This window comes from Pagrus major, chromosome 12 (genome assembly GCF_040436345.1).
Source record: "Pagrus major chromosome 12, Pma_NU_1.0".
Lineage (NCBI taxonomy): Eukaryota > Metazoa > Chordata > Actinopteri > Spariformes > Sparidae > Pagrus > Pagrus major.
In genome coordinates this window covers 20,781,829-20,799,867 of record NC_133226.1, presented here as the reverse complement: position 1 = coordinate 20,799,867, position 18,039 = coordinate 20,781,829, and the positions used below count along the sequence as shown (strand labels likewise).

General features: G+C 41.5%; 1 protein-coding gene across 3 annotated transcripts in view; it reads left to right on the top strand.

The window, feature by feature from the left end:
* Positions 1 to 18,039, top strand: part of LOC141005574 (probable E3 ubiquitin-protein ligase HERC1) — a 42,667-nt gene that overhangs the window by 9,241 nt on the left and 15,387 nt on the right. Inside the window, exons 14-46 of one of the 3 annotated variants that reach the window (XM_073477452.1) lie at positions 139 to 264; positions 654 to 878; positions 1,049 to 1,201; positions 1,491 to 1,623; positions 2,013 to 2,216; positions 2,381 to 2,602; positions 2,935 to 3,108; positions 3,236 to 3,350; positions 3,496 to 3,613; positions 3,859 to 4,060; positions 4,228 to 4,528; positions 4,609 to 4,657; positions 4,734 to 4,779; positions 5,137 to 5,390; positions 6,395 to 6,592; positions 6,767 to 6,887; positions 7,011 to 7,251; positions 7,334 to 7,500; positions 7,657 to 7,809; positions 7,916 to 8,013; positions 8,120 to 8,215; positions 8,993 to 9,160; positions 9,265 to 9,504; positions 9,602 to 9,685; positions 9,937 to 10,162; positions 10,816 to 11,110; positions 11,482 to 12,227; positions 12,379 to 12,589; positions 13,252 to 13,421; positions 13,520 to 13,552; positions 15,065 to 15,148; positions 16,880 to 17,066; positions 17,152 to 17,279. In XM_073477452.1, the coding sequence (XP_073333553.1) occupies positions 139 to 264; positions 654 to 878; positions 1,049 to 1,201; positions 1,491 to 1,623; positions 2,013 to 2,216; positions 2,381 to 2,602; positions 2,935 to 3,108; positions 3,236 to 3,350; positions 3,496 to 3,613; positions 3,859 to 4,060; positions 4,228 to 4,528; positions 4,609 to 4,657; positions 4,734 to 4,779; positions 5,137 to 5,390; positions 6,395 to 6,592; positions 6,767 to 6,887; positions 7,011 to 7,251; positions 7,334 to 7,500; positions 7,657 to 7,809; positions 7,916 to 8,013; positions 8,120 to 8,215; positions 8,993 to 9,160; positions 9,265 to 9,504; positions 9,602 to 9,685; positions 9,937 to 10,162; positions 10,816 to 11,110; positions 11,482 to 12,227; positions 12,379 to 12,589; positions 13,252 to 13,421; positions 13,520 to 13,552; positions 15,065 to 15,148; positions 16,880 to 17,066; positions 17,152 to 17,279 (5,968 nt within the window). Of the gene's footprint in view, positions 1 to 138; positions 265 to 653; positions 879 to 1,048; positions 1,202 to 1,490; positions 1,624 to 2,012; positions 2,217 to 2,380; positions 2,603 to 2,934; positions 3,109 to 3,235; positions 3,351 to 3,495; positions 3,614 to 3,858; positions 4,061 to 4,227; positions 4,529 to 4,608; positions 4,658 to 4,733; positions 4,780 to 5,136; positions 5,391 to 6,394; positions 6,593 to 6,766; positions 6,888 to 7,010; positions 7,252 to 7,333; positions 7,501 to 7,656; positions 7,810 to 7,915; positions 8,014 to 8,119; positions 8,216 to 8,992; positions 9,161 to 9,264; positions 9,505 to 9,601; positions 9,686 to 9,936; positions 10,163 to 10,815; positions 11,111 to 11,457; positions 12,228 to 12,378; positions 12,590 to 13,251; positions 13,422 to 13,519; positions 13,553 to 15,064; positions 15,149 to 16,879; positions 17,067 to 17,151; positions 17,280 to 18,039 lie in introns of all 3 variants that reach the window. The other 2 variants (XM_073477453.1, XM_073477454.1) reach the window with 2 other exon arrangements.

Sequence of the window (18,039 nt, the reverse complement as noted above, 5' to 3'; positions counted from 1 at the left end):
TGTAGGAACCAAGCATTAACTACTGTCTTGTCAATTAATTAAAAAGCCCATGTTTGCAAATTTCAAGTTATTCACTGCTTGCAGTAAATGCTAACCCTTGACATCCACTTGTCCTCTCATGTTGTGTTGACGCCTCAGGCGGTTCTGAACACGCTGTCCATTGGTGCTTCCCTGTTGCTGCCTCCACTGAGGGAACGGACAGAACTGCTCCTGTCCCTCCTTCCTCAGGGCCCTCAGAGCTTGAATGTCCTCTCGAAAGGACAGGTATGCAGAAATCTTTTGTGCTATTTTTAAAATTTGCCTATGCGTACATATCGTAATACTAGTTATGGTGCTTTTTGTGCTTTTGTGCCTCAATACATTATCAGTCAGGAGTGTGTTTTCATGGAAAATGTTGTCAAAACAAAGGAGATAAAGGCTGAAACAATTCAATTAAACAGCCATGGACATGTATTCTGCCTTACCTCATTTTAAATATGACTCTGATCGGGATAGTTGGCTAGAACATGGATGAAGCTTCTGCCAACTTTGAGCGTTGCTAGGCAATATGTGTTGAAGACTGCTTGAATGTGAAAATGTGTTTCCTCTTGTTAACCTCACATTTAAATGATCAAATACCAGACAATTCTCTCCTCTTCTCTTCTTGTTCAAAGCGTCTGCAGTTAGACATGGTCCTCAGCAGCCTTCAGGATCAGAGCCATGTAGCTTCTCTACTAGGTTACAGCAATTTTGGGGAGGTGACAGCCCTGGGACCCCCTCTGACACCCGCTATGTCCGTCCGGGCACCCTCTTCATCCAGCTCTGTCGAAACCTATGACCCTCTGCACTTGGCAGAAGTGCTGCTCAGAACCCTGCTTCTCAGTATTGGTTTTTACACGGTATGAAAAAGAGGACCCTGTGTGTATGTTTGTGTTGAATTTCCTCATTTTGACTAGTAGTGCATTGTTTTCTCTGTCAAATCACGATGCCTGTTTTCACACGTTTGGATATTTTGGTGCACATTGTTGTGAGTGATGGACTCCTCCGCATTCTTTCTGTGTTCATACAGGAGCGAGCATTTGGGGAACTGGAGAAAAACAGTGACAAGCAGCTATCAAGTGATAGTCAGGGACAGACTGATCCACCCTCTCACTTCCACCAGCTGCTGTCCGGACTTCACAAACACCTGCTCGCCCATTGCTACATCCATTCCGGCCCTGAGGTACATTGCTCAATCAGCTACACGTGATTTTACCCAGAGCTCTGTGGTAGGGTTGCAACAGTTTTGAGATTATCAGGGTATGATAACCGTCTCAAAATATCACGGTTTCACGGTATACAATATTACACAGCTATTATTATTGTTACTATTATCAGTTACAATAACCCTTAAAGGAATTAAAAAATGTTTTTTTTGACTGAACAAATGCTGACACAAACAAAAACAGATGTTACAAAATATGCTGTCCTGACAGACATGAAATGTTCACAGTGAGTCCTCTGTTCTTTAGGATGAAAGCAGTGTAACGCTGCTTCGAGAGCATCTTTACCTGCTGCTCCCCTGTGCAGCTGAGACACTCGGAAGATCCACCAAACTGTTGAAGGAGAGTTCCCTGGATAAACAAATAATCAAGAAACTGCACAGTAAGAATAATGGCTGTTAAAAAGTGTGTGTCATCGCAACCAAGATACTTAGCTGTCCTACTTTTTTCTTTGTTATACAAGTGTTGGCACAGATCTCAGATGACTCTTTTATTCACAAAACACAAGTAAAATCTCTTCCCTGAAAATGTTTTCTTTTCCTTTTTTTATGTTTTAGTGACAAGTAGACAGTTTCAAACATTTATACATATATATGTTGAGCATTTGGGTCAGTCAGCACTGAGGTGTCAGTGGGTTTGATGACAAGCACTTATAAAAAGATCCTTGATTTAATCCTCTGCTTTGCTTCTATATGTGTTGCCTATCTGTATTCCTCAGTTATTTTTATCAGTTATTCTATTCCCCCTCTCTCGTCTCAACCCCTGTCCCAGTGGTGTTGTACAACTCAGTGGCTGGCAGCCTGCTGTGCCAGGTAATGTACTCCTTGCTCCTGCTGCCCCTGGCCATGGTTCAACCCCTCCTGAGCCATTTATTGGGCTTGTTGGAGCACCTCAATGATTTCAACAGGTTGCTACCAGAGACGGGTCTCCTGGAGGAACAGGAACTAGGGATTGAGGCACAGAAAACCTGTTTAGGTCAGTGGAATTTTAATCTACCAGCTTGACCCAAAGATTTATCCTTTATTATTTTTCTCATCAGTGGTGACAACAGTGTTACACTTTTAGTCAAAGCATGGCATATTATTCATGTAAAAAAAAACATAGACTGGTTTCACAATGCCGAGGGATCTCTCTTACAGATAAAAGTGAAGAAAGCACATGCCTTGGACAGGAGCAACAGGAGGAGGAGTGCAAGTGGGTTTGGCTGCTAGATCTGGAACGCTCTGTAGCGTTGGCAGTCGGCCGTTGCCTTGGTGGTATGCTGCAGGGCCCGCCGCCCTCACTTCAGGAGAAAACGTCAGAGTTCTGGCTATCAAATGTCCTCCTCAGGAACGGCCTTGAGATGGACTTTGAACAGCTAGGTAGGAAAACATACTGCACGCTCTTAGCTTTCATATGTGCTAATATTTTGGAAAATAGATACCAACTGAATATGATGTTCATTCCAAGAATAAAGTCACACCAATGCTTTCACATTCTGTTTTGAACCACTAATAATAAGACCATATTGTTCGCTACATTACTGTACATGATAGTACAGCAAATATTCTTAAAGTCAATGGGTAAAGAGGATTTTACATAAGATACAATTTCAATATGTAAAAGAGGATATAAACTGTAATTTTCTAAATGTAGTATTAATGTTTTCACTTGTTCACTTGTCCCATGTCCAATGTGATGCTTTGGCCTGTAGACTCTAGCATGGTGTGGCTGACTGAGGTGGTACTGCTGGGCAGTAGTGACGCCAGGCTGGCAGAGCTCAGTTTGAATGAGGAAACCAGGACTTTACTGGAACTGGCACTGGGATCCTCCAGAGGAACAGCAGGTGGATTGTGGCGGAAGATGGAGGAGTATGCTCGCAGCAAAGGTACTTTTACCTTTGATTATTATGCAGCTGTACACACGTGAATTCACCTTGAATTCTGATCTTTTGGTTGTGTATTTTTTCTTTTCTGTGACTTTGTTGTTATTGCATTGTTTTGCCATGGGAGCAGAATGGGAGAGTGGAGGCTCTTCAGGCGACTGTTTGCTTCAGACTGTCTGTCGCTGCAGCCTAGCTGCCCTTCTGAAACACACCGGGCTGCAGAATGAAGCCTGTTGGCAGGACAGGTCAGTAACAGAGATGTAATATTTACTAAAATGCATTTTATCTTGAAATCTTTAATGGCTGTCTATAAACTGTCATTTTTAAAGGATGATTTGAAATGATTGTCGTGTAAGTGCACTGCTCATCATCCACTCTGCTTTGAGACAGATATGAGCCCTGTGAGATGCTGTTAGACGTCTACGAGACAGTTTATAAAATCAGAAGCACTCTGTTGGCACATAAAAACTCTCCAAGGACGTCACAGGTGCAGAATGCTGCCAAACAGGTACCATTACAGAAATTACTCCACTTTATGTCTTAATCAAATATATATGCAATGCAGCTGTGTATTTTTGACAAGTTTAACACTTCATATGACACAACAGAGTTATTTATAAACAACACAAAGTTAAATATTTGTAGTGTAAATATTACAGCAAAATTGCCCATGCCAATCATTGCACCCTTTTATACCTTCTGTTCAAGAGGCTTTTTTTTTTTTTTTGACCATTGAGTTTTTTTCAATTGCAGACAAATCAATCTCCCCAAAGTCCTGATGCAGACAGGCAAGAGCCAAGCACCTCAACGGAGGTAGTGGAAAAAGGTCATGAGCAGCAGCCAAGAGGTCAATGTAGCCGGGAGGTGCAGGTGCCCCCAACCCCCACAGCAAACCACAACCAAGAAGAGGTTACAGAGGAGGACACATTTGGAAATAGTCGTATGTACCTGTCAGGTTAGAAATGTGTATCTCTCTTTTTACCCTTGCTTTACAAATGGTAAAAATGTTTTTTTTTACCCTTGTTGGCAAACAGCCCCAGACAGACATAATCCACACACACAAACACACAATTCGTCACCACAACACATCTGATCCTCAGGTGTCTTTCCTGTCTCTCGTAGAAGTCCTAGAATCATTCATGGCCACCCGGGAGGCCATGCAAGTGCAGCAGAATGTGACGGTCTACGAGTCCTTCGGCACCTCAACGCTCCCCAGCAGTATGGAGAGCCCAGTCAGCCCAGATAGGGAGCTGGATCCCAAGCAGCAGTGGGACAAGCAGAGGGAATCCGAGGAAAGCTTGTCTTTCCCTGCTGTCTGCCATCTGGTGGTGTCCCGCTGTCTCTTCCTCCTTCTGGGGATCAGGCCTGCTTGGGTGGACCCAAGCGAAAGGGAGGATACTCAAACTGTGAACAACGGAGCAAGGTAGAGTTTGCGTTAGACAGAATATGTTTTAAGTGTAGTTGTGTTCTCTGAACTAACTGTCTGCATCACATTACTTACAGGAAACCAACAGCAGAATTCTTTACGATGTCTGTCGATGGCCGAAAACAAGTAAGTCTTGTACTATCCCAAAATGTGGCCCCACACCTCCTTATCAGTGCTAATGTACTGTCTTTATCTTACTTAGTCTGACCAATCCAAAAACTCCCTGGGACACTCCAAGAATAAAATGGGTAGGTGGAATATGTTTACTGCTGATAATCATTTATCCCAAAATCTGCAAGTATTTGGGACATCCAAAATTTTAAAATGTTTTTATTGTGTAAGGATATTAAGTTGTTCCTTTGGTTCAGTACTTGTTATTGTGCTTCAAGTCTACATTATAAGAAAGAATTTTGATAAACATTATAAAGTGAGTCACTTACTGGATTATTCCTAGTTGACTTTGCTTTTGTTAGCAAGAAAAATCACACCAACTATTTTCTCATAAATTCACACTGAATGATTAACACTGTAAGAGGTGTTGAAAATTAATATCAGAAAATACAGAGAGAATACAGGCCCTAATTCTTCTGGTCTGTCTGTTCCAGGTTTACCTCTGTGTTCTCTGGGCATTATGAAGGACGCTTGGGATCGCCTGCGACAGTGTATCAGCCCGTCCACCTCTATGTCCCACGGTGGCAACAGCACTTTGCCTATTCTTAACCAGGTGTTCCACTTTGTCTGTGGGAGCCTGATCCACTTGTCGCCCTCGTCACCAACGCTGCCGGGCGGACAGAGTTGTAGTCAGGCAGATCCAAAGTCCATCGCTTTTGCTATATTGCAGCAGCAACAGAGAGCAGAGGTAATGAAATTTTCCTCTTTTAAACCGCATTACAGGCAAACATTTAATTATTACTGCTGAGGAATTAGAACTGCAGCTATTTATTAAAGAAATGTGTTGGTTTCATCATATTTGTGGTGTTTATGTCCCATTTATGTAATGGCAGAAAATAATCAGACCCAAGTATAGGCAGGGCGGGGTTAAAAAAGCAATTTTCCAATTTAAACTTGTTTAAATGATCTGAAATCAAGTCACAAAATCCTGAAATCGATCCGTCAAGAGAGGGCTTTTCCTGTGGATTTCATGTCAGGGTCCAAAATTAACACTCAACAACAACAACTTCCATTTGATGAGGTCTCTCCACCACACTGCCAGTTAAATGTTTGTTGCCAAAGCATGCTTTAAAAGCTATGCTGAGAGTCTCTACCACGTTTTGGTGCAATTTACGAGCGAGCTACTTCTGTTCTCTGCTGCCCTTTCTTTGTCGGAGTATCACACATGCAGCACACGGACATGGACTATCGTAGTGCATTCAGGTGCACCTCATAAACTGGAATGCCACAAAGGTGGTCTAAAACGAGAACGTTTTTGTTTGTTTTTTTTTCTTATGTCCCTGTGTTTGAATACATAGGCCCACATCTGTCACTACTTTTTGTTCTTTCACTGCAGCACTTTATTAACTAGATGCTAAAATCATAACAATATCTTGTTAATTTCTCCACACGCAGGGTTTGACCACAAATCTCGCACCAGGTCAGAGGATTCCTTTACAGCATGAGTTCTCTCAGAATTCATATCCAAGCAAAATTCGTAATTGTAACTAAAACATCCCTATTTGAATCGATATCGAATCAAATCAAATTAAATCAAAATTGGAAATTGAATTGAATCTGAACCTTGTGAATCTTTAGGTAAAGGTGGAAATAATTGAAAACCTGCAACAAAATCTGCAAATTGCAGTGCTGAAAATTATTTTAAGTATCTACTAACACTACACTACTAACTACTGCCTTTGTTGTGATCAGTTGCGTCTGGAGGCCTTGTGTCAGATGTCATCCTTCCTGTCTAAGATGGAGGAAAAGAGCAGTGGGTTCACCGTCTCCCCTCAGTTTCCTGCCTTGTTGCAGTCCGTGCAGCTTCAGTTCCTCTCTGGATGCTTCGCTCTGGGAACACAAATCATCGGCTCTCACTCTGGAAATAATTATGAGATGCAGCATTACATGGTACAGATAATGATCATGCTATCATAATGTTAATGCAGATGTTTATGATCAGTGAAGATGGAAAGAACTAATGAATTATGGTTTAATTCTATCCCGATGGAAAGAGGAAGATCGCTGCATATTGTGTTCATTGGTTGTGTTAATTACTCTTCTATCCATCTTATCTCAATCCAGTCTGGTACACATTCAGCTTCTATGGATACGCAAAGAGAGCTACAATCTGCAGCCCACACCTTCTACCAGCAGGTGGTGCGTGTCCTCAAACAGAGGGCTGTGTTGGAAAGAGAACATCCAGGTTTGCCTATGTTTGTTTCACATTTCACATGTGGTGCCTAGTGCTACTCCCCGTTGGCTATTTTTCACATAAACTTTTATTTTATTTTGCATGTTGTTGAGATTTTTTCTTTATTACACCCAGGTTCCTGCCAGCACCTCCTCCTAGCCACGATGTTTGCACTGAATTTCTGCTACCAGCCAATTGATCTGGTGCTGGTCATCAAATGTGGTATCCTGGAGATCCTCTCCATGCTGACCAGCAACAGCTGTGCACTGATGAACCAGGGCTGGTTTGCAGCCTCTACATCTGGATCCATGCTACTAAGTGGGGCTGTAAAACTTGCCTGCACTCGTCTGCTTCAGATTCTGACTGTGGCTTCAAGGTGAGGATGAAGAGATTGTAAATATGATTGAAAATACACTTCAGTGTTTGCATTTCTGTAATAAATTATCCTGTGCTCTCAGCTCCTGCGAGGATTTGCTGCCTTTAGAAGTATCCCATGCTCTAATGGAAGTGATGTGTGAGCAGCTCCAAAATATCCTGTATACTTTCCACCAGCAGCAGACAGCAGAGAGAGGAACAGCGGAGAAAACAGATCCGGACTCCAGCAGCAAGAGTGCAAATCTAATTGGTGTTGCAAATTTAACTATCTTAAACTTTAATTAAATAAGTTTTTTGAATGTCCTGTAATTCAATTTAACAAGATATATTGTTCTTAAGAACAGATGTGGCTTTTTACAGTCCTTCCATTTTTAAAAACAGTTCTGCTCTGTTTTTGTTGTTTTAGGAGTCGAAAGCAGCAAAGTGGTTGAATCTCAGCTCGCAGACTTCTTGGTGTTTCTGAGGCGTGTATTGTCATTAAGAGTGATGAAAAGACTTTCTACTTTTGTCAAATGGATTGATCCACTAATGGCCATTATTTCACACAAGTGCTCTTTTGGTGAGACAGTTCAAAACCATAAAACGGCATTACTATTGTTTACAGTGCACAGCAGTTGAATTCCTTTTTAATTCCCTGTTCACCTCCACCGTCTTCTTTTTTCCAGGATCTCCCTGCTTCCAGAACCTACGCACTAAGCTTTTGGCCTTTCATGTGTTAGAAAGATTGTTACCTGCTTGTTCTGAGCCTGTTCAAGTTCAACAGGTATGATGTAAAAAAATATGAATGAAACATGAAAATTAAAGGCTGGCCAAGGTGTTTGTTTAAAGTTGTTTGATAATGAAGGCGTTTCCTTTTCTCTGTTTTTCAGATTGTAAAACAGCTCTTTCAGCTCTTGTCTTTTTATATGTGGAAAGAACCGCTAGCTGAGAAAAGCCACGAGGAGACGCATGAAAAACACAAGGGGGTAATACAGCAGTATTACATTAACAACACTATGTACTTCTCAGTGTACTTTACCTTTTATTTTATACTTGTAATACTTTCATCTTTGTTACATTTCTTTTGTCACAAGTGTGTGATAACCACATTTTAGGGATCACTGCAAAAAATGTGTGTATATCGGCCGAAATATTGATTTCATTAATTTTAATTCCCTGATATCGGTATCGGCATCATGTCGCATTGATTTGCAGAGTTTTTTGCAAGTCATCACAACAAACACCCTATTTAAAAAGTCGAAATGACAGAAGGTGTTGAGGTTTCTTAAAAACTGACAACAGTGAGTGAATCCAGTGATCCAAATCTCAGAAAATGCTGCGTTTTAGAAAAAAGTGAAACTCCTAGTGGCAGTGATGAGACTGAAAACAGCAGGGCTACTTGATAGAACAGATGGGCCTGTTCTGTGTGGTGGAGGGGGGGTGAGAGGACAGAAAAATAACAACAAATTTAATTAGTGTCAAATTACAAGGAGCTGATAATTTATTTACAGTAGAACTCTGTCAGCGAGTTAGTCATAATTGTTCATTGTTTTCATACATCTGTAACTCTCATTTTACAATTTTAGGATTTTAGCGGCATTTGTAATTTTAATGAATTATGTGTCTGATTGTGTTGAATAAACACACATATATCTTACATTTATCGATTGCTATTACACATTCTAACATGTCATTTATTTATTTATCAAGCTAATGAAAATTGATAGTAACATCCTTTTTTTTCTCCAACTTTTTTTTTGCAGAATCCTGGCAGCTATGATGAATGTATTCCCATTGGAGATTTTTCCTTTGACCCACACAAGATAATGTGCTGTTCTTTGGAGAGTGGGAATATCCTCTCCCATGGCTCAGGAGGGAAAGGTTATGGCCTGGCAACCACTGGCATCACATCTGGATGTTTCATATGGAAGGTAAGAATTGGTATCGACGATAAATATTTACCACTTTTTTACCACTGAATTGTGCTGCCAGAACATGTTTAATAACTTGAAATATACCTAACTTCTCTCCTCAGTTCTACATCACCAAAGAGAACAGAGGCAATGAAGGAACATGTGTTGGTGTTTCCCGCTGGCCAGTCAGAGATCACAACCACCATACGACCACTGACATGTGGCTGTATCGTGCCTACAGTGGCAATCTGTACCATGGAGGAGAACTGGTCCGCACGCTTCCTTCCTTCACCCAGGGCGACACCATCACCTGCATCCTGGACATGGAGGCTCACACCATATCATTTGCTAAGAATGACAAGGTCTGACCTAATATTCACAGTCAACATTAAAGGGTTTCAATCTTTAATGACTGATGTGTTTTTCAGCATTCTTTGCGTGTTTGTGTTTTTCTGCTAGGAGCCAAAGTTGGCATTTGAAGGAGTGGTGGCCTCTGAACTGTACCCTTGTGTGTTGTTCTACAGCAGTAATCCTGGAGAGAAGGTACTAGATATTTTGGACATACTACAGACACTTACTCCATAGGGCATCCTGTGCTCTTGTCACCAAACATTTTAGTTTAATGAAAATAATAATGCTAAGACCCAGGAACTCCACACACCCATTATTTAACCAAATTAAAGTCAAATGACTGCAGGGGGAACGTGAGGAAATATTAGAAAAAAGGTGCATATTTTGCTGAGTTATGTGTAAAAGTTATCTCTAACAAAAGTGTGTCTCTTTATTTCTCCCAGGTGGCTCTGCGTGACCTCCAGATGCGAGGCATGCCCAGTAATCTACTCCCTGGGGAGCCTCTCTGCAGCCCTCGGACCACAGTGCTGCTGGAGTCAACAGTGCAGCTTCTCCGCAGGCTCCATCAGTGTGACCAGTGGGCCTCGCACATCAACCAGTACATCCATACTCACCTGGAGCTCATTGGTCCACTGCTGAGAGAGGATGACTTAGGAAGTTTCGGTCCAGGTCAGCTTCGACAGCAGTCACTTACAGACAACTTTGTTTTGTACATAAACACAAGGAAACTTTATAGCAGATACCTGACTTGCTAATTATTCTACATGTGTATTTTGAGACCGCTAAAGCTAAGCCAACCTGGCAGTTAAACTCTGATACTGTATAAACCCATCAAACTAAAATCCAAATGTATCAATACAAATACACAAATGCACAGTAAATTCCTAAATCCTCAAACAACTTCATCCTTCTCAGTCAGATTTGTGTAAACCTACCCATAATTTTACCAACCATTCCATCTTAATAGATAAAGTACCCTCCCTCCGGTACGCAGTTTAATTTTCTCTTTGGCTAAATTAGGTTTCACATTATCTTTCAATTATGTGGAACTGAAATGAAGTTAGTGATGGAGTCTTTTAGCAATTCCCTGTCAACCACAACCACAATCCAGCTGTTGTAAAGAACAAGTGGATGAAAACCACCTGAAAACTGATTTAGTCCGTCTGAGACTTGAGTGTTGCAATGTGACTGTTATAGTATATAGAGTATCCAGTATATTTGAAAATCAACATTGAAAGCAATAGATGACATTTATGAAGTGTATTATCTTTATAAATCATATTGTCTTTGTTTGCTACTCTCTGTCTCACATTGTCCTACAGGCCTCACTCCCGCTCACTTTGAGAAGGACGAGAATGCACGAGACAGAGACGTCGTCGGTGACGACTCAGGAGAATTGTTGACGCATCGTCGATCTCTGTCTGACGCCAAGCTGGCTGCTCTTTGCACTGAAGTGTGGCCGGTACTGGCTCTGATCGGAGGAGTGGACAACGGTCTCCGGGCCGGAGGTCTGTGCCTGCACAAGTCCAGCGGGCGCAGGGCAATTCTGCTCGGAGTCCTGAAAGAAGGAAGTTCCCTGGCCAAGCTTCAGTGGGAGGAGGCTGACCTCTCTGTCAGGTATTACAAATATATATTCAAAAGCTCACTTATTTGTAAAAGAATGTCTTTGTATGTTTCTTAAATGATGATTCTCATTAACTCCCATTAAACAATTCTTATATTTTTCTTGTCTTGGTCCTTTCAGCATGTTTATTACTCTGTACGATTTTTTTCTGTTAGTGTTTCTTTTTCCTTCTCTGTAACTTGTCTAACATTTTAATTTATTTTCATCATTTACCCCCCTGATCTTTCTTTCTTCTTGCTTCTTCCTCTTCATTCTTAAATCCATTAATCCCTGTTGAATCCGTCCTGGTGTCACTCCATGCTGTATCTGTGGGTTCTTCCCATCCTTCCCAATAACTAAGCTCCATGAATTCTTGGTCACCCAGCGACACCCCGATCATCTCGTTGGAGCCCTGCGACATATCCTGCTGCAATGTCGCCCCTCTTGGAGGCCTCAAACCAACAGTGTTGTTAGATCTGATCTATTTGATGGGGCTGCTGGAGGAGCAGGGATGGATTGGGGGTCACCCAGCCCCCAAAAGGAAACAATCAGAGGAGAACATGAAAGAGAGTGAAATGCAGGATGAAGACATGTCCGCTGACGTCAGGTGGCTGACAGAAGATGACAGGAAGAAGTTTAAGGAGCAAAAGGTTGAGACAGACCCCTTCTCTTCACCCTCTGCAACCAAAGATTCCACAAAGATCATGGACAATCAGGAGTTGCCCTGTCCACCCCAAACATCTCAAGCCTCCAAAGTGGATGCCTTTGCCCTTGAACTGAGAGCAGTTAGAGTATCGTACCTCCTTATTGGAGCTTTGAAATCCCTAACTGTTGTTTTTAGTTGTGAGAAGCTGTCAGATTTGCTCCTGGTGCCTAAACACGACCCTTCCAACTCCTCGATGACTCCCCTGTCCAGCCCAAACCCCGACCAGGCCAAGGCCAGCAGCAAACAGTGGGATGAGAGTGCTGAGCTGAGATCAGTGCTGCAGTATGTGGTGCAGAGCATGGTGAAGTGGGCAGTCAGGCCCTGTCCCATCAAACAAAGCGTGTCTCTCGCCGACCTGGAGAGGGCTCAGGTCATGATCTACAAAGGAGCCATCAGCAGACTGCAGGAGGACAAAGAACACAAAGGTATCAAGATTTATGGATTAGACTGAAGACACTTTGATATTTTAGTTTAGAGCTGCAGACTTGAAACTTTTATATTTGTTTTACTTGATTTAGACTTGTTAAGTGTCATATTTGGTTGGCTCTAACCTTCCTCTCTACTTTGTCCTTGCAGAATCTGGTCACCACTCGTCTCAGCCCATTTCCAAGTCCTCCAGCTCTGTGTCCTTGTACAGCGCGGGTTCAGAGGGCACTGCCATCTTTGGCCAATCAAACATAGCCTCTGCCTCGTCCTCTAATACTGACTTGGCATCTTCTCTGCCAACAAACCTGCAGACAGATGGCCTCGATCATTTCAACCCTTTCTTTCCCATCAGCCTCCTGCAGTAAGTATAGAAAGGTTTGGTTGAACTGTTAACAATGTTAACTGGACACAAACATAATAACGAAAGTTATCATCAGTTCTCATGTTGTTACCGATTACTACAGACTTGTATCTTTTGGCAGCAACAGCAGCTTCTCTGAACTCCAGGGAATGGGTGAGTTAGGATGTATAAGAAAGAAGAGAGTGAGGATTCTGCCTGCACCGTCTTTAACCTACGCTGCAGCTCTGCCTGCTTGTTCTTCTCCTAACCCAGCTGATAGCGTCAGTGTTATTCCTGCTTTTAAGAGACAAACAAACAAACGGCTTCAGTGCAGAAAAAAAAAAATCCCTTCAGGGAGGAGAATTTTGATAAGAATAGCACCGAGCTCTTTGCCAGAGACTCTCTTGCAGCACAAAGCAGGTATTCTACAATCGTCTCTGGATATGAGTTGATACCACAACAACAATCACATTTAGGTTGACGTTTAGGTTGAAATAACTGACTTCAAAGAATACATGCTTGGTTTAATGTGATTTTAGTGTAAAGTCAGGTTAAACAAAGTTCACCTTCTGCTTAAAATGCATTATATTTCAAATGTTTGTTTGGTCGAGACAGAAAACTGGCCGTGTAGCACCACTTGCACTGTGTTATTACTGTACATACTGTATCTTCACTCCCTCTAGGCACATGGTCTTAACTCGGTTCCCTACGCTTACCGGCCTGGTTAGCACTCCCCCCGTGCTGCACCCTTGCTTCAGCCTGGCCAGCTCTGCTTCTTGTGATGCCTTCACAGAGCAGCAGACTAGCTTCATGGAACCAGGTCCCTGCAGCACACAGGCCAGAAGCAGCCTGGGTAAGAAAAAGCGCAGAGACGTTAATAGGGGAAAAGCTGTCAGATGTCAGTCCACAGTAAAGAAAAAAATAATCTAATTCAAATGTCTCTCCTTAAAGAGAATAGATTTGCTAATCTTTGCTCTCCTGCAGGTCAGTTCAGTTTTTAACTAACTTTTCCCCATGCTGCCTTCATACTCAAACATGCTACTAATGACATTTAAAAATCAAGATATATTACAAAGAGTGAAGTGGTTTCTCAGTGGGAAGTGTCTGTCTCTTGCATGGTCTTTTATGTTCAGCTATTTGTCACAACTGATCTGCTGCTCAAAACAGCATGTGTTTTGCTCTGCTGTAGGACAGACACAACATGTAAACTGTTAAATGCATGCATGACATAGTTTGTGCACTCACATGCTTGAATGGCACCATTTGTTTCATCAGTAGTTATGTTTTTGAACAGTTCCAGGGAAACTGCATTAAAACTCAAGGTCATTTCTCTGACTTTCACTAGAATTAACAAGGTATTGGTAGTTTGAATAACTCATTGTACATATAAAAGCTAAATTTAATAGGTTTACTTGACATGGAGTTGCTTTTTATAGTAAACTTATAAAGCAGGACATACATGGATAAAATAAATACAAGAAAATGTGAAATTAATTAATTAATTTGACAAATTTCACTACAACAGTGTTTCCCCTATATGCATTCTGCAAAAAAAAAAAAAGACATGATTTTTGTAGGTTTAATATCACAGGCGAATGGCGAATTTAAGTTACACACAGTAGCCCTTTTCACACAGAGACGCTGCATTATCGCCGCAACGGTGGTTCGCAAATTCTCCACCGTTGGTTGTTCACACAGAATCAAGCAGCTCAGGCGTAAAAGACGAACCAGTGTGTAATTCACACAGCAAGCCGGCGCCGCGGCTCCAAAAGAGGCGTGACGGTACACGTCATGATGATGATTTTCAACGTGTTTCGTCCGGTTAATCTAAACATGTACCCGCTGACTGTTTATAATCATATGGATGCTGTTATAATGTGTTGTGGTTGAGATCCTGACCCACCAAACATCCTGGAAAGTGACAAAGTTACGTTTTTCTCTAAATTACATAATTACATAATCACCATCAGTCAACAGGATGCTGTCTGACTCTGTCACTCGCGGGGAGGGATGCTGTTTTATGGGGGAAAGTTCAATGAAGTGTCGGTCGGGAGGGCTGACTTTTTCACCGCGAAGGTCAAGGACAAACAGTTGGCGAGTTAAAGTTTTTTGCCGGGGACAGACACTTCTCCACTTTAACTGCGGTATTTTTTTCCTCGTATAAGTTGCCAAAGAGACGACCAGTTACTACGTTACTGTTGTTGGTCCTGTAATGTTGCTTTGTGGGACATTTCTCTATATTTTGTTGAGTGATGGACCTGTTTACTTATCAGACAGTGAACACCATCAGATCGACACGCACCCCCCCGCTCCGCGCTGCCTGCTCCGTTCATGCTGGTTCAATTCGAATGCCCCCAGACCCAACTACCCAACTCAGAGCACCGCTGCTACAAAAAAATCTAGGGGAAACACTGTATGACAATCTCAAAATGGAGCTGCGGGTTTGTTTTTGTTTTCTGTCTTTTGTGTACTTTTCCTTTTCTCCTCAACCACCAGAGCGGACACAAATGTTTGTCACCAGTCGGTTGCTAGAAATGGGATTCTCTATGAGACATATCTACTGGGCCATGGAGGCAGCAGGTACTGCTTTGTGGAGTGTGTCTGATATCGTTAAATCTGTTGCTTCATGTGCTTTATATTTTAAACATCTGTCCTTCACCGTGTGCTGCAGCCTTTTGTAGTATTTGGAATACAGAAAAGTCTAAATGCATAATATTAAAGTGTAACTCGCGCCAAAATGCAACCTAGGCTTTTTTTTGTGAATGTACCCCAGTCAAACCTTCGTGTAAAAGCATAATTACGACGAAAAAGCCACTTTTAAGATTTACCGTAGTTTCACAGAATTTACTAAAAAGAAGGTTTTTTAACAACTCGCGTTAGCAGCAGCAATAGCCTCTAAACTCTTAGACTTCTTTTAAACTAAAAATAAAAAAGTATGCTTTCAGTATACTTTTTATGTACTAATCAGAGATATACTTAACAAAATTATACTTAAGTATACTTGGCTTATCTTATATAAGTATACAGAAAAGTCTAAGTATATTTGGCCTATACTTGTACTTAATCTTTTGATCGAGATATACTTAAGAAAAGTATAATGAAGTATTCTTGCCTTATATAGAAAGTTTAAGTATACTTGGCTTGTAGTTGTGCTTACTCTTATGATAGAGTAGCCTATTTAATACTTTTGCACGCATATTGGCTTCTTTGAGGTAGTACTCCAGCATGTTTTACATATTATCTTATAACTTATATGTTAAAGTTTATAATAACACATCAGCTTTGGGTTGGAATAGCTGAGAGTAAATAGTACACAAGTGGAACTGAAACTGATCGTATATGTACACAGTGTTATTAGTCCACACAGACACAGATTAACATTTGCCTGATTTTATTGACAATTCTTCCATTTCATATTGATGCGTTCATCTATATGTATCTCGCGCGCGCAAGATAGTAAGTTAAAAAAAACACACATCCATGTCACCTCCAGGGCTCCGTACCATACAGCTGCCCCAAGCATGCCATTGAAAATGATTTTGACCCGAAAACTAAACTACGGTTAATCTTAAAAGTGGCTTTTTCGTCGTAATTATGCTTTTACAGGAAGGTTTGACTCGGGTACATTCACAAAAAAAAGCCTAGGTTGCATTTTGGCGAGAGTTACACTTTAAGTATGAGATGGAAGACTCTTTTATTATTAGTTTAAGGATGAACATGATGCTGTTGGTGATGGTGGAAATCAAATGAGGCCTCCCAGTTGTATAACACTCTACATGTTGTTCAAAGACCTCAGAAGCCTCAAAACAATCTGTACCTCAGAGACTCCCCTCTGAAGTACATTTGACACTTTTCTCATTGGAAAACGAAAACTCATCCAAGCCTCTAAACATTTTGGCTTAGATTTAGTGCTGTTATGAGTCATGATTTTATGGGGAGTTAAAGTGCAGAAGTTCTGATTCTTTCCATACACAGGGCACAGATTGCGTATTCATTATTGACAAGTAAACAAGACAAAGTATGTGGATACACATTTACACATTTCATTGTAATGTTTTTAGCATTACCTCTTTTAATCACATAAACACCTCACATTATTCAAAATGTAATCCTTCCCTCACTTACGGTGTCACACAGTTCCCACATTCACCCTCGTCACACACACCCAGATGTGCCAGCCTGACCTCAGGCAGCGCACAGAGGCATGATCATCTGGTGGTGGTGTCCGACATGACTTAGCGATGCAGCACTCCATGATCCGTCTTTTCTTTTTGAACTCTGACAGTTCAACTTCCCTGTGGTCCCTCCCAGATGTAGCAGGTGACCTGGACTCTCAAACCATCGAGGTGTTGGCCAGCTGGATGCTTGAGCACCCCCTGACGGAGGAGCAGCAGGTGGCTGAGTCATCAAGACCGGAGGGTGCTCCTGACACCCCGTCACCAGATGGGCCTGAGACCGTACAATGTCCCGAGCGCTCCACCAGTCAGCCCAGTGAAAGGTCAGGGATTTGAGGAAGATACTGACATTTGTACTGTACTGGCATACAGACAGTAGAATGATGGACTGTGTTATTTTGTTTATAGTCTGTTGCCAGGGCTCGACTGGATAGAGAGGGAGAACTTCTTGGACGTCCACCTCACAAGGAACAGACCTCCTCCAGCAAGAAGGCGACGCTCAGGCCCGACTCAGAGGACTTCCTTCCGAAGGGCAGGTCAGAATCACAGCATTGAACCAGAAATAAAATTATCACAGCAGAGCTGTTTTAGATCAGACATTGTATAAACACTAAAGTTGACAAGCTGGTTTCAGGTTTCCATTATCTGAATGAATCAAACTGTGCTGCAACTCATGATAAAACCTTTTAATTAAATCTTTTTGATGTTTACTATAAAACTAAATTCACACATCTAGTTTATACAGAATGCCTGAGAAACAAGTAAGAGATTTTGTTTCTGGTGATCCTTTCTTTCATCAAAAAAAGATTGCCTGGATCATTATTAGAAGTTCTTTTTTCTTTTTGTTTATGTTGTACTCATTTTAGCCACAAGAGGCTGAAGTGCACCACCTTCCCCGGTTCTAAATGGGACTAAAAGCATTCTTGTTTTCTTCCCATTCAATTTTAATTTCTCCATGCACTCTAAACAGAAGACATGACAGTATTGTTATATAGCTTCCTAAGACACGTCACGATAAATGTGCCTTGTGTCTAGAGAGAGTGCATGGAGAAATAAAACCTCTCCTGGAAGAAAACATGAATGCTTTAAATCCTCTTCAGAAAATGGGGTAGTGGTTCACTTCAGCCTCTTGTGGCCAAAATGAGAACTACAAAAACAAATGATGCCTCTATCTCTAAACCACAAATTATCTGGACAAAAACATTTTTTAACCTGTTTTCACAGATGGAAAAAAAAATGAAATTTAGAAAGATTTAAAATGGAATATCAGAATGTTTTTGTCTTACTTCAGTAACT